Source organism: Borostomias antarcticus (genome assembly GCF_949987555.1).
Source record: "Borostomias antarcticus genome assembly, chromosome: 28".
In the NCBI taxonomy this organism is placed as follows: domain Eukaryota; kingdom Metazoa; phylum Chordata; class Actinopteri; order Stomiiformes; family Stomiidae; genus Borostomias; species Borostomias antarcticus.
Window position 1 is genome coordinate 2,122,847 of NC_140261.1, and position 14,793 is coordinate 2,137,639.

Consider the following 14,793-nt stretch of genomic DNA (forward strand, 5'->3'; position numbering starts at 1 on the left):
AAAACTACAAATTCTTCCTGTGTGACATCACTTCCCTGTCCTCTTCATCCTGAAACTATGTCACTTCCCTTTTCACGTTATAACCTATCGACCTGGTCCCCAAGTGACTCACTCAGCCCGGATTCACTTCCTGTGCTCGAGTCCGAATTTGCAAAATCGTAACATAGAATAAACTATTGTCTTTGTTTGAAACCAGCTTGACCGACCACTCAGCGTGTTCTTTGAAATCGAAACTAAACCAAGTAAGATTTTTCCTTTACAGTGTGTGTGTGTGTGTGTGTGTGTGTGTGTGTGTGTGTGTGTGTGTGTGTGTGTGCAGTAGTGTTGAGAATGACTAAGTAATTAATTAACAGCCTATTAAAGATGCAGGTGTCCTGCTGGAGAGCTACATGCAGTCTCCAGGTGTCAGGTCTCTGGCTGATTCTGTCTCAGGTAAACACACTGTCTCCAGGCTCGGCTCTAGTGTGGGGAAGCTACACATCTCTGCTGTGAGAAGGGATGCATTAGCTCACCTGGAAGAGAGCTCCTTCAGGAGGGCTAGAAAGACTTTTTAAATTATTTTTAATTCATATTTTAATAGTGAAAGTGTACGTACTGTAAGTCTACGTTAAGTGCTAACCTCTGCAAAATTATGATACTACACAAAACACAATTCTATGGACAGACACATAGAGAGCAGATTGTCAGTAGAAGAACAACATAACTAGATTTCTTCTCTCACCTTGTAAACGTAGGTCCGTCTGTGAACTGGTGGAGTTGAGCTGGTTAAGTTCTGCACTTCAGGCAAGATGTGTTTGTGTTCAATACGGCTGCTCTTTTATACTCTTGCTCTGTCTCCGCCCACATCTGTGGAAACTCCCTCACCCTCCAAACACACACACACACACACACACACACACACACACACACACACACACACACACACACACACACACACACAGTGCTGTGAAGGACTAACCTCAAACACTTCAATGTGACTGGAAAGGAAGTGAGAAACTGAGAGATTTCTTTCTGTTTCAGTCAAAATGCAAGTCATCCTGATCCATCTCGCACCAAGCCAAGCTATAAGTCATGTGTGTAGTTCCTGAAACAGTAGTCATCTTACCTCCGGGGGAAGAGGTTATGTCTGTTAGTTTGTCAGCAGGATTACACAAAAAATATGTGACCAATGTTCATGTAGCATGGGCCAACTTAGAACCCATTATATTTTAGAGCGGATCCACTTTTGCATTGCGAGTATAGCGATAGGAGTTATTCACTTATGACCACTAGAGGACATCAACGACTACCTCAGAAATGATCTCCTGACAGCTGTCCCGTAGCAGGTGGCTCTGTGGTGACGTAGCAGACGGCTCTATAAGCAGCGCGCGAGCCCCGGGGCGCTCATCAGACAGAGCTGCGATGGCTGCGCTCGAGCTCGAGTCTCTGCACTTCTCCGTGGGCGTTCTGGGCATCTCCGGAGGTAAGCTTTCAATATCTAATAGTAATAATAATAATATTCCTTTATTCAATAGGCTCTGTGCACCAGCTCCACTACTTCCTGAAAGTCACTTGGCATCTTTATTTCCTGTCCTATACTATTGGATTAAGTGATTAATCAGGTGTGCGCTGGGTCTGCCGCACACCTGATTAATTAATTAATCCAATCATATAGAACTGGAAATAAAGATGCCAAGTGACTTTCAGGAAGTAGTGGAGCTGGTGCACAGAGCCTATAGAGCTTATGAGCCTATAATAAATGGTTGGCTAAATAACATACATGGAAAGTTTGAGAATATTTTATGTTGGCATTTTAATTGAAAACACAAATTCGATACAACATAGTATGGTTCAATGCGTATCCTACTACTCAATAACATAAAAACGACTTATTGAGCTGTATACTGATTTTGTTCAGTGCTAGGCTGTGAAAACGTTTATCCATCTCTCACTCAGTCATAACGTAGTCGGGTGCGTTAGTGGTTTAATGTACCAACAACAACAGAGTGAGGCTACTGAGGCTGAATTGTTTTTTCTCCCCAGAGGAATATTATGTTGGCGAGGTGTGTTAATGTTGTCGCTTTGTTGGCCGCGTGTGTTTCAACTTTAGGTTCCCTGCTGCTCCTGGTAGATAACTATGCCAGTTCTGGAAAATACTTTATCCCCCCCACTGCACTGGGGTTTCTGCTACTCATCACAGCGGCCCTGTTGGCTTATGCAGGTATAATGTACAGCCAGGGCTGCCAAGTCTGTTATGGCCAAAAAATAAATAAAATCTCACTCCAAACTTTGTAAAGTAGACCTCTAATAGCTAATTTTATGGCTAAACTTCATTGTTTTTCTCTCTCTCCACCCCCCAGGTGTGCGTCGTAGCCTGGCCTCCTCCCAGATCTTCTCCAGCCTGTGTCTGACCGTGTCGGCCCTGTGGTGTGGCTCTGGCGTGATTTACATCCTGTCAGGTCAGGGGGTCCTGGAGGAGCGAGCGGAGGGCAGTAGGGGGCTCCGCTGCGCCCTCGTCCCTGGCCTGGCAGCGTTTAGCCTGGCTCTCCTTCTGCTGTCCGCCGTGGCCGTCCTCCAGAAGAAGGTGGTTCTCTCCACCATCTCCCTCAGCATCAGCCTGGCGTGTGCCCACCAGATCGCCGGCCTGGTGGACGCTGGCTTTGGCCAGACTGCCATGGCGGCCAACTACCTCTTGGTGTGTCTGGTGGGGGTGTACTTCGGCAGCGGGCGTCTGCTGTCCTATATAACCCATGATAAAGTTGAGCTTCCGGGCACGGGATCCAAGCATAGGACCGGGTCGAGGCCAGAGAGTCAGAGCCCAGACCGTAACGATGCCGTCTCGGTAGGCCTGGTGATGAACCTGCTCTCTGCCAGCGTGCTAGCCTGCCCCCTAGTGGGTGTGGCCCCCGGGCTGACCCCTGGTCACGTGCCCTGGTTGTGGACGGCAGGGGCGTTCCAGTTGGCAGTGTGTATCCTCTCCTACCGCGCCATGGACACGCTCGCCGCCACCTTCTACGGCTTCATGGCCATATTGAGGTTCACTGAGGGCTACGCTGCCCTGCTCACAGCCTTCTCCCTCAGGCCGTCCATCCCTGTCCCCATCCCCGCCGTGTTCTCTGTGCTCTTCTTCATCCTGGCCCTGTTCAGCTGCCAGCGGGGCCTGGCTGAGGGACTCTACCAGCTCTTCTTCGTGGCCTACTGCATCTCCCTTGCCACCCAGCCTCTAGGCTTCCACCAAGGTGGCCCGCAGGGCGTGCAGGCGGCCATTTTTGTAGTTTCCGCCATCATGCTATTCGTCACCACGTACAACAATGTCTTCCCTACTGCTGAGATTTCTACAGGCAAGGGTGTCTTCAAGGCCCTAGTGACCAGGGTTAGCGGTGTCACCCTGAGACCCCACGACGTGCATCTCCATACCCCTTACCTGGGCTACTCCAAGTACGCTGATGCAGAGGTTCTGGGCCATGCCTGCAGTGTGCTGGCGGCTTTCGCCATCACGGCCAGTGTTGGGGAGAGAGGCCCTCTCTCCATCCTGGTCCTTCCCTGGGCGCTGCTGGCCGGAGGGGTGCTACAGCTGCTCTGTGGCTTCGTAGCCTTCGCCAGAGGTAAAACTTTGGAGAGCACCGCATTCATCCTCTACGGAGTCATGTGGTCCATCTGGGGGCTGGTGCGCTACGGTGGCCTGTACGGGGACACGCGGGGGTTCAGCATAGCCGTGGGCGTCATCAGCTTCATGCTGTTTAACTGCCTGGTGGCGGCGGGGGCGCTGCTCCTTAACGTGGCGTGGTTCGCCTACGCTCTCGCCTTCCAGCTCATCCTCGTCAGCTTCCTGCTGGACGCGCTGGGCGTGCTGCCCTACGGGTACGACATCGGCGCCTCCATCGTCTTCGGATTAGTTAGTTTCTACTGCTTCCTGGCTCACATCTTCAACAGCACCTTCCAGAGCCCCCAGATCCCCCTGGGAGGGCCGCTAGTGAAGCTCCCAGGGGAGGGAGGAGGAAGAGACGCCTGTCCTCACGTACCCGCCCGCAAGGCCTCCTCTGTGCTGCAGATAGCAGGTGAGAGTTTATCACCATACACACATTACGTCACAATACTGGCCATGGAGATTCTCAATCAATCAATCAATCAATCAATCAATCAACCAATCAATCAATCAATCAATCAATCAATCAATCAATCAATCAATCAATCAGAATGTCATTGTATCCCCTAGAGATCATGAAGAACGGAGGCATATGTGGGATGCCCACGGACACCGTCTATGTGCTGGTGGCAGCCTGCAACAGGCCCAGCGCTGTGGAGAAAGCTTTCAGGTGAGATCATCCAGGTACAGTACTTATAGACATTTACCAAGCAGAGTGAGAATCTCATTGACTCAATCAAGGTATCTTACTGTGCTTGTGTGTGTGTGTGTGTGTGTGTGTGTGTGTGTGTGTGTGTGTGTGTGTGTGTGTGTGTGTGTGTGTGTGTAGAGTGAAGAAACAGGCCCAGGACCGTCCCATGTCCATGTGGATATCTTCTATCAGACAGCTGGAGCCAGTCAGACACCTGCTGAGCCCCTTGCTCTGGGACTTCATGCAGGCCGCCTGGCCCTCCTCCATCAGCTTGGTCATACCCAGAGGTGTGTGTGTGTGTCTTAATACCAACTCATTAACTAACAATTAATTAAATGTTTTTAAGTATTCTGTAAAGAATAGTATGTGTGCTACATTTGTTTGTATGAACATGTGCTATATAAATAAAATTGACTTTGTGTGTGTGTGTGTGTGTGTGTGTGTGTGTGTGTGTGTGTGTGTGTGTGTGTGTGTGTGTGTGTGTGTGTGTGTGTGTGTGTGAATGGGTCTGTTTACTGCGTGCGGTCCTGTCCTGTCTTCTGTAGGGCCTTGGGTGGATGCCTTGGGTCTGAAAGAGGCAGCCGAACACATCGGCACTCAACAGAGCATCGCCGTCAGGAACCCAGACTGCACCGTGGCCACGCACCTCATCAGCCTGGTAACAGCTCAGGGCTGCGTTTCCCAGAGGCATCGTGGCGCAACGTTCATCGTAGCGCTACGATGAACGCAGTAGCTTACGATGAACGTAGCGCTACGATGAACGCAGTAGCTTACGATGAACGTAGCGCTACGATGCCTCTGGGAAACTCAGCCCAGATACACTGGGTTATCTCCTAGATACCTTTGGGTTTGGGTCTGACTTTTGAATTGACTTGTTTTTACTTGAATCCAGTTTACTAGTAGTGAGCTATAGCGAGAAATATACGAGAAAAGACCAAAGTTAATTAATAATATATGTACTTAGATTTATGTAAAATATAAATATGTAAAAAAGAAGAAAAATGAGATGTCTCAGCAGAAGCAAATATCTGTAGTTATTATTCTAATTTATTTATTTACATTGATGTCACCCGCTTTCCTAGGTGGGCCCCATTGCTGTGACGTCAGCCAACCCTACAGGAGAGGCGGACACTACGCACCACAACCAGGTGTATGCCAAGCTCGGAAACAAGGTGACAAAGCACACTGCTGCTACCGCTACTAAATGAAGAGTTCATTTGCAAAAACAGCTATGTGCATTTTGATACATTTTGATAAATAATTTTTTCAATCAAATGTCAACATTAAATATCAATTAAATAACAGTTTGATGGTTTTGATTACGTAAAGAAGAGTCTTCTTTATTTAATCAAAACAACCCAACTGTAATTTAATTGATATTGTATGTTGACATTTGATTGAAAAAATGATTTATCAAAATGTATCAAAATGCACATATCTTTTTTTGCAAATTAACTCTTCAAATACAACTCAGTTAACACAACTGACTACAGTTCAGTCAGGAAAACCCTTAGTTTAACCATGAAATACATGGGTCCACATTTTTGTCTCGGCATGATATGGCTATGCATATCAGGTTGTTCTTTGTAAGAGAAATGCATGGCACACTATGATAATTAGAGGAAAAACAACTGTTTTTGATGATGTGAGTGAACTAGTTGTGTGTCTCTGTGAAGGTGGAGGGGGTGTTGTGTGATGGTCCATCCCCAGAGAATATAGCCTCCACGGTGGTCGACTGTACCAAGATCGAGAGTGGCCATATTGGTTTCTTCAGGGTGGGACTCATCCCTAAGTCTAAGGTAAAACCATCATCCAATAAAGCAGATAACTCTGTTAATTGTATGCATACAGTCTATGTTTGTTATTTATTGTAATGCCGATGTTCCATGCTACATTTCCTTCTTGAAGGTGCTTCAGATGTTTGAGGAAGTCCAGAAGAGACATATGCATGGTGAGATGAACTCTGCCTTCGAAGAGGACCACACAGACCCATTCAGAGAGACCGCTGTGGGAGGAGAGAGCAGCTCAGAGTTGGCGGTCTCCACCCCTGGTCAGAGCCCCATTCTGAAGACGTAATCAGCAGAGTTACTGTATCTAAACTGTTCTAATCTTGTTTTATTATCACCTACAATGTGTGGCCTCTATGTGGACATCCTGACACTGTCTGGTCTCTGTGGAAAGAAGAAGGCATGCTGTTGCACAGACACCACACATGTGGATACATTTACAATTTACAAGTATTTTTGGAGCCACTGTTCCATCAGGAACCTTTTACTGTAACGTTTCAGGAACAACAAGAAATAATTAAAGCTGCTACGCAGCGATGAGGCGGGGCCAGGCAATTTGCGACAAGTTTAGGAGCAATAAGCGAGCGAATAGGAGGACAACAAGAAAGTTGACATTCCAATGTTAATTTTGTACATTCGTATGGTATCGTAAAACATTTGCAAAACATTTTGATGCATTGTAAGATCGATTTTGATAATTAAACAATCTGGTCAATGAGTTTGTGAATTACAGTCTGAACATCCAGTGGAGCAAGTTGTGTGGGGTTAATTGATTGAAAAATGTGGGATGAGATATGTTTATTATTTTTTACAGGTTTTGTTTGCTTTTCTTCATAATTGAACATTAACTTCAGCAGCTGTGTACTCAGTCAGTTGCCAATCAATCGATTTAGTCATTGTTATCCTCGGCGGGGGCTGGGTAGGGTTGCCAACAGCGATGTCTCCGGAGCTTGCGTTGGATTGTGGGTAATGTAGTTTTCTCTGTATGAAGTGTTGGTTTCAGAGGACAGAATTAAACATATTTTAAAAAATTCAATTTTTGAGATAAAATTCAGAAATAAATCACACTACATCTTGGATATGTGGCCAATGTTGTCACTTTTTATGAGGATGATCAGACATTGATTTGGCGAGAATTAATAGGAACTGTATACAGAACTGTTAACAGTAAAACCTTTTGATGTGTTTTGGGCTCAATTTTTTATATTTCAAAAATCTGTGAGGATCGTTTGGTAAGGACAGTCTGAAGATACAGTATATCAATTTTGGTGTCAATTGAACAAAAAATGTGGGAGGAGATAGGTTTGATAGGTTTTACAGTTTATGAAAAGATCAGAGTGATGGACTTTAAAATTCCTGCAAGGTCAGAGTGTATGAAAGTTTTGTCTCACTTGGGACTACATTCACGTGGTGGTTTTACAGTGATAGCACCTATGGCTGATTTGTTATGATTTTTTAAAGTTTTAAACTTTAGACTGTTGCTGTAGCGCCACCTTCAGCTTTATTGACCTACAATGCAGGTTGAGGACTTTGGGTATAGTACTGGAGCTATGTGAAAATTTTGGTGATTTTTTGTCCACAGGAAGTTAGACTCGAGTGGAAGATGGAGAATAATAATAACTAGAAAGTACATTTCCTGGAGAAAATGTGAGGTGGGCTAGCTGCTGCAGCTGTATGTAACAGCTACTGCTAGAACTACTATGGACCAGGCAATCTCCATGCACCCTCTGGCGAAGACCGTGCGTCTCTAGCCCAATCAGGGGCTGAGTTGTGGGGTCTGTGGTGTGGACAGTGGCATGGTGGTGAGACTCCGCCCCCTCAGGTCAGAGCTGGTCGAGGACAGTGTACCCCTCTCTGGACCACCTACCCGCCCGCACCGGTGAAGACCATGTGTCTGTAGCCCACTCAAGGGCTGAGTTGTGGGGCCGTGGCGTGGATAGTGGCGTGGGGGTGAGACTCCGCCCCCTCAGGTCAGAGCCAGTCAGGGACAGTGTACCCCTCTCCGGGCCACATACCTGACTCAACCGGTGAAGACCGTGTGTCTCTAGCCCACTCAGGGGCTGAGTTGTGGGGCCCGTGGCGTAGATAGTGGCGTGCTGGTTAGGCCCCGCCCCCTTGGGTCACAGCTAATCGGGGACAGTACAGTGACCTCTGGGCAATTTCCATGCATCCACCAATGAAGACTGTGTCTTTAGCCCACTCAGGGGTTGAGTTGTGGGGCCCGTGGCGTGGATAGTGGCGTGGTGGTGAGACTCCACCCCCTCAGGTCAGAGCCAGTCGGGGACAGTGTACCCCTCTCCGGGCCACCTACCTGACTCCACCATGAAGACCTCCGGGCAGTCTCCTTGCACCCACTGGTGAAGACTGTGTGTCTCTAGCTCAATCAGGGGCTGAGTTGTGGGGTCTGTGGCGTGGTGGTGAGACTCCGCCCACTTGGGTCAGAGCCGGTCGCGGACAGTGTAGGCCATGCCGGGCTACCCACCTGCCTTCACCAGTGAAGACCGTGTGTCTCTAGTCACCTCAGAGGCTGTGTTGTGAGGTGCGTGGCGTGGATAGTGGCGTGATGGCGAGACTCCGCCCCCTCCGGTCAGAGCAGGTCAGGGGCAGTGCACTGACATCCGGGCAATATCCATGCACCCAACAGTGAAGACCGTGTGTCTATAGCTGACTCAGGGGCTGAGATCTGGGGACAGTGGCGTGAATAGTGGCGTGGTGACGAGACTCCGCCCCCTCGGGTCAGAGGCGGTCGAGGACAGCGTACTGCTCCCCGGACCACCCACATGCACCCAACCGTGAAAACTGCGTCTTTAGCCAACTCAGGGTCTGAGATGTGGGGACGGTGGCGTGGATAGTGGCGTGGAGGCGAGACTCCGCCCCCTCAGGTCAGAGGTTGTGGGGGGCAGGTCAGTGATTGCCAGGCCATCCCCATGCACCCCTTATTGGAAACCATGTGTCTATAGCCCACGCCGGGCGGACCAGTAGCTGTGGAGGTGTTGCAGTAGGTGTTTGTTATAAGTACTGCTAGTACTACACTCAAAAATAGATTAGACCACTCATCATAACTCATAGTTTTATTGAGTTCAATAGCTGAAAGAGGAGAACATATATTAATATGAGTTTGCAGCCTGAAAAAGAGTGTCATTCTGAATATTTCTTTGAATATAAGGAAGAAAGAAAGAAAGAAAGAAAGAAAGAGAGAAGGGAAGGATGGAAGGAAGGAAGGAAGGAAGGAAGGATGGAAGGAAGGGAAGGAAGGATGGAAGGAAGGATGGAAGGAAGGAAAGGAAGGAAAGATGGAAGGAAGGAAGGAAAGGAAGGAAGGAAGGATGGAAGGATGGAAGGATGGAAGGATGGAAGGAAGGAAGGATGGAAGGAAGGAAGGAAGGAAAGAGGGAAGGAAGGAAAGGAAGGAAAGATGGAAGGAAGGAAGGAAAGGAAGGAAGGATGGAAGGAAAGGAAGGAAGGATGGAAGGAAGGAAGGAAGGAAGGATGGAAGGAAGGAAGGAAGGAAGGAAGGAAAGAAGGAAGGAAGGAAGGAAGGAAGGAAGGAAGGAAGGAAGGAAGGAAGGAAGGAAGGAAAGAAGGAATGAAGGAAGGAAGGAAGGAAAGGAAGGATGGATGGAAGGAAGGAAAGGAAGGAAAGATGGAAGGAAGGAAGGAAAGGAAAGGAAGGAAGGATGGAAGGAAGGAAAGAAGGAAGGGAAGGAAGGAAGGATGGAAGGAAGGAAGGATGGAAGGAAGGAAGGAAGGAAAGGAAAGGAAAGGAAAGGAAAGGAAAGGAAGGAAAGGAAGGAAGGATGGAAGGAAGGAAGGAAGGAAAGAAAGAAAGAAAGAAGGAAGGAAGGAAGGAAGGATGGAAGGAAGGATGGAAGGAAGGAAGGAAGGAAAGGAAAGGAATGAAGGATCGAAGGAAAGGAAGAAAGAAGGAAGGGAAGGAAGGATGGATGGAAGGATGGATGGAAGGAAGGAAAGAAAGGAGGAAGTAAGGAAAGAAAGGAGGAAGGAAGGATGGAAGGAAGGAAGGAAAGAAAGAAAGAAGGATGGAAGGAAGGGAAGGAAGGATGGATGGAAGGAAGGAAGGATGGAAGGAAGGAAGGAAAGAAAGAAGGAAGGAAGGAAGGAAGGAAGGATGGAAGGAAGGGAAGGATGGAAGGATGGAAGGAAGGATGGAAGGAAGGAAAGAAGGAAGGATGGAAGGAAGGGAAGGATGGAAGGAAGGAAGGATGGAAGGAAGGAAGGAAGGAAGGAGAGAAAGAAGGAAGGGAAGGAAGGATGGAAGGAAGGAAAGAAAGCAAGAAGGAAGGAAGGAAAGGAAGGATGGAAGGAAGTTAGGAAGGATGGAAGGATGGAAGGATGGAAGGAAGGAAGGAAGGAAAGAAAGAAGGAAGGAAGGAAGGAAGGAAGGAAGGAAGGAAGGAAAGGAAGGAAGGATGGATGGATGGATGGATGGATGGATGGATGGATGGAAGGAAGGAAGGAAGGAAGGAAGGAAGGAAGAAATGAATGAATGAATGAATATGAATGCTACCACAGTAGTCAATAAAGGGTGCCTGTACAGAGAGCATGCACGTGTCCCCAAATTCAAATCCCAACTGACACTGAGCATCCTCTCATTCACTTCAATGGAAAGGCATGTTGGCTTCAGACAGCTCTCTCTCAAAAAGTATAAAGGTGCCAGCCTAGATTTTGACACCGTATGAATCCTGAGAAAATGCTGAACATTTTAGGCTATTATATGTCCGTGTAGCTTAAAAACTGTAGGCATGGCGACGAGTTAGAAAAAGAGTAAAAATGCAAAATTAGCAGCTCAAAAGCTAGAGTGTGTTGCCATACGTTTCAATGAGGAGCGCAGTTGCCGAACAAATCGTCATACAGCGAAAACTATAAGTCACACTGCTTAGATACTTACATTGTACGAATCAGCACAGTTGTGTGAATGTTTTGATGTATACTATGTGTGTGAGCTTTCAAAACTGTAGGAGTGCCAGCAGTTTACAAAATGTGTGAATATTTTCAAAGCAACTGCTGCCACCACTCTAAAAACATAAAATTTCTGAACATTCCAAAAGCAGTTTCAAGCAGTTTCAATAGGACAAAAAAATGTTTTAAAAGTTAAATTTCTTAAAAACTATAAAAAATATCAAAAATCTGAATGGATCCGTTCAAGAGCTGAACGTCATGAACATTTTAAAGTTTGAATGAAGTTTCTAGGACAAAGTATGAAGAACTAGTTAAGGTTCAAAAAAGCGGGGAGAATAATAATAAAGAAAGAAAGAAAGAAAGAAAGAAAGAAAGAAAGAAAGAAAGAAAGAAAGAAAGAAAGAAAGAAAGAAAGTAAGAAAGAAAGAAAGAAAGAAATAGTGGGAATATCACAAGTTGGGCTAGCTTCTGCAAGCTAGCCCACCTAATAAGTAAAACATTTTTTAACATAAGATAGGCTTCGTTCTATCAATGCTTTCACCATTTTACTCTCAAACAAATCATCTCTTATAACTAAACATAATAACATTTCTATTAAACCTTAAATGTATAGTTTATGTATATGTAAATGTGTATATTTGTTCTTTGGGTGTTGTGAATGTTTGCCTTATGTATATGTAAATGTTTATATTTGTTGTGTATATTTGTTCTTTGGGTGTTGTGAATGTTTGCTTAGTGGAGTGTGTTCCTTATGGGTGTGTCCTGCTTGGTGTCTATGTGTTCACATCTACATGCCTGTGTTTGCTCATCTGCATGTCTGTGTTTACTCTCTGTGCTTACCCTAAGCATACTGTAAGCGTGTAGCAAAGCACGCTTGTGTGTGTGTGTGTGTGTGTGTGTGTGTGTGTGTGTGTGTGTGTGTTCTTTGGGTGTTGTGAATGTTTGCCTTATGTATATGTAAATGTGTATATTTGTTGTGTATATTTGTTCTTTGGGTGTTGTGAATGTTTGCTTAGTGGAGTGTGTTCCTTATGGGTGTGTCCTGCTTGGTGTCTATGTGTTCACATCTACATGCCTGTGTTTGCTCATCTGCATGTCTGTGTTTACTCAAGTGGCAAGTCTGGCTCGAATACTTGACAAATAAGAATCAATGATATACTGTAGATATGTATGTGGGTGTGTGTGTGTGTGTGTGTGTGTGTGTGTGTGTGTGTGTGTGTATATTTGTTCTTTGGGTGTTGTGAATGTTTGCCTTATGTATGTAAATGTGTATATTTGTTGTGTATATTTGTTCTTTGGGTGTTGTGAATGTTTGCTTAGTGGAGTGTGTTCCTTATGGGTGTGTCCTGCTTGGTGTCTATGTGTTCACATCTACATGCCTGTGTTTGCTCATCTGCATGTCTGTGTTTACTCTCTGTGCTTACCCTAAGCATACTGTAAGCGTGTAGCAAAGCACAATATCAGCACATTTCAACAGATCAGGTTTGCATTTAACAAGGTTCTTATACGAAAGGATCCGCCATCATCCCCTGTAAGGCGTTGATACACTCATCTGTCCCACCGCTAACAGGCTCAGTGGCCTCCTCAAAGGGGAGGTCACTCACCTGTCCGGTGGCCCCCTCATCGGGGAGGTCAATCACCAATTCGGTGGCCTCCTCAACGGGGGGGTCAATTACACTCTTTCCCTCCCCTGTGAGGCCCATGAATGGATCTGACGAACAGCCCATAGTGTTTCCCTCCCCTGTAGGGCCCATGAATGGATTGGACGAGCAGCCCATAAGAGCCGCCTCAATACTGAGGGGTTCAAAGGTTGGAAACTCAGGATCAAGTGGTTTGAGGGTCCAGATTAGCTGCTCTGGCTCTTGTTTGACCTTTGTCTGGTCTGGTTCTAGTTGGACCTCGGCCTTAATAGCCTTGCTTAACAATCTCTTTGCCTTAGCTTCTCTGTTCCTTTCCTCCAAGATGACTGACCTTTCCTGTTTGGACATCTTTTTCCAAACCTCCTGGGGGATCCTGGTACGAGACTTCTTTGCTTTGACCTTGTCTACTTTTACTAATCTTTTCTTAGTACCTTCGTCTGGTACTACTCCCGTCCCGGGAATACTAACGGTTGATCCCCAGGCAGGCGACCCTTCGGTTTTGGCGGCCAGGTCGACAACAGTGATAAGAGAGGCAAGAGTTTTAAACTTTAGACTGTTGCTGTAGCGCCACCTTCAGGTTTATTGACCTACAATGCAGGTTGAGGACTTTGGGTATAGTACTGGAGCTATGTGCAAATTTTGGTGATTTTTTGTCCACGGGAAGTTAGACTTCAGTGGAAGATGGAGAATAATAATATAGGCAAATACAATAGGGTTCCGGCAGCTACGCTGCCTGGCCCCTAATTACTAGTTCCCTTGACCATTCAGCAATAAGAGAGAGTTTTTCTGGAATCATTGGCTTGTATGTCTTCAATTTATAAACTAACAATGTACAGTATGTTTGCCTTACACTTCATCAAGTGGCAAGTCTGGCTCGAATACTTGACAAATAAGAATCAATGATATACTGTAGATATGTATGTGTGTGTGTGTGTGTGTGTGTGTGTGTGTGTGTGTGTGTGTGTGTGTGTGTGCGTGCGCGTGTGTGTGTAGATACATTTTGTTTGTAAATAAATAAGTATTTATTGTCACAATAAATAAGAAAATGATTCTCCATGGAGCAGTTACTATTACATTAATGTACTAGTATGTTTCTATTATTTACATTATGTCTTAAGTCCATGATCACCTACTAAATAACATTATACAGTAAGTTATTATTTTAATTACATACAGTACAAAGTTGGGTGAGGGGTTAAGTTCTGCCAAATGTTTGCTTACAAGTGTAAGTGATTAGTCTGCAGACTACAATAAGTGAATAAGTGCAAGGGTCTGAAAACTGGCTCTACCTATATTTAATTCTTGTGACAGTATTATACTATTATAGACCTACAACCTCCAACCTCACACACAGAAAAATTATGGGTTAAAAATAACCCAATTTGGGTTGTTTTATAACCCAACCGCTGGGTCAATATAGCACCAGCCCAGCGGTAATTAATTTGACCCAGCAAGATGGGTTGGTCCATTTTAACCCAACAGATGAGTTAAATATTCTACCCAAATTCTGGGTCAAATTAACTGCAAATCTGAGTAAATTCAACCACACATATTTGTTGTATACTCTACCCAAATGCTGGGTCAAATTAAATACAATTCTGGGTTGTTTCAACTACATATATTTGTTATTGCTTTACCCAAACGCTGGGTCAAACTAACTTGGGTTCTGGGTTGATTCGACTACATAGTTTTTATATACTTCACCTAAATGCTGAGTCAAATAAATACAATCCTGTTTTCATTCAACTACACATTGGTTCAGTAATCTATCCAAATGCTGGGTCAAATTAACCAATATGCCAGATTAATTAACACATTACAGTACAATCTACTGCTACCAATCTAAGACTACCTATATCTATAAAAATGTTAAACTACAAAACTATAACAAAATTTGGTCATGCAAAGCATATATTATGCAATAAACACTTTTAAACAATACTGGAATCTTCAAAGATTCTTTGTATTACATTTGCACTGTCCTGTCTTTGCACTGTCCTGTCCTGTTCTGCACCCGGTCCTTTACCATCTACTTCAGCGGATGCCATTAGGTGAATCAACTGATCTTGTATCTTGATTTTCTATACATTAGAAAATCGAGATTCTATACTGGCTTTTTTGGTTGCCAAA

At 45.3% G+C, this 14,793-nt stretch overlaps 2 protein-coding genes across 2 annotated transcripts in view; one reads left to right on the forward strand and one right to left on the reverse strand.

Annotated features, from left to right (window-relative positions):
- Nucleotides 1-757, reverse strand: part of LOC311326548 (glutamine amidotransferase-like class 1 domain-containing protein 3, mitochondrial) — a gene marked incomplete at its 3' end in the record, with an annotated part of 3,406 nt that extends 2,649 nt beyond the window's left edge. Inside the window, exon 1 of the mRNA XM_084459456.1 lies at nt 722-757. The remainder of the gene's footprint in view (nt 1-721) is intronic.
- A 644-nt stretch (nt 758-1,401) lies between these two features.
- On the forward strand, nt 1,402-6,392 carry LOC311326623 (uncharacterized protein; the record flags this gene model as incomplete). The annotated part of the gene is made up of 9 exons (XM_084459559.1): nt 1,402-1,462; nt 2,090-2,200; nt 2,340-4,037; nt 4,196-4,295; nt 4,455-4,603; nt 4,862-4,974; nt 5,399-5,488; nt 5,993-6,115; nt 6,225-6,392. 9 exons carry the CDS (start codon nt 1,402-1,404, stop codon nt 6,390-6,392), a joined length of 2,613 nt encoding a protein of 870 aa, XP_084315685.1.
- Nucleotides 6,393-14,793: the final 8,401 nt, after the last annotated feature.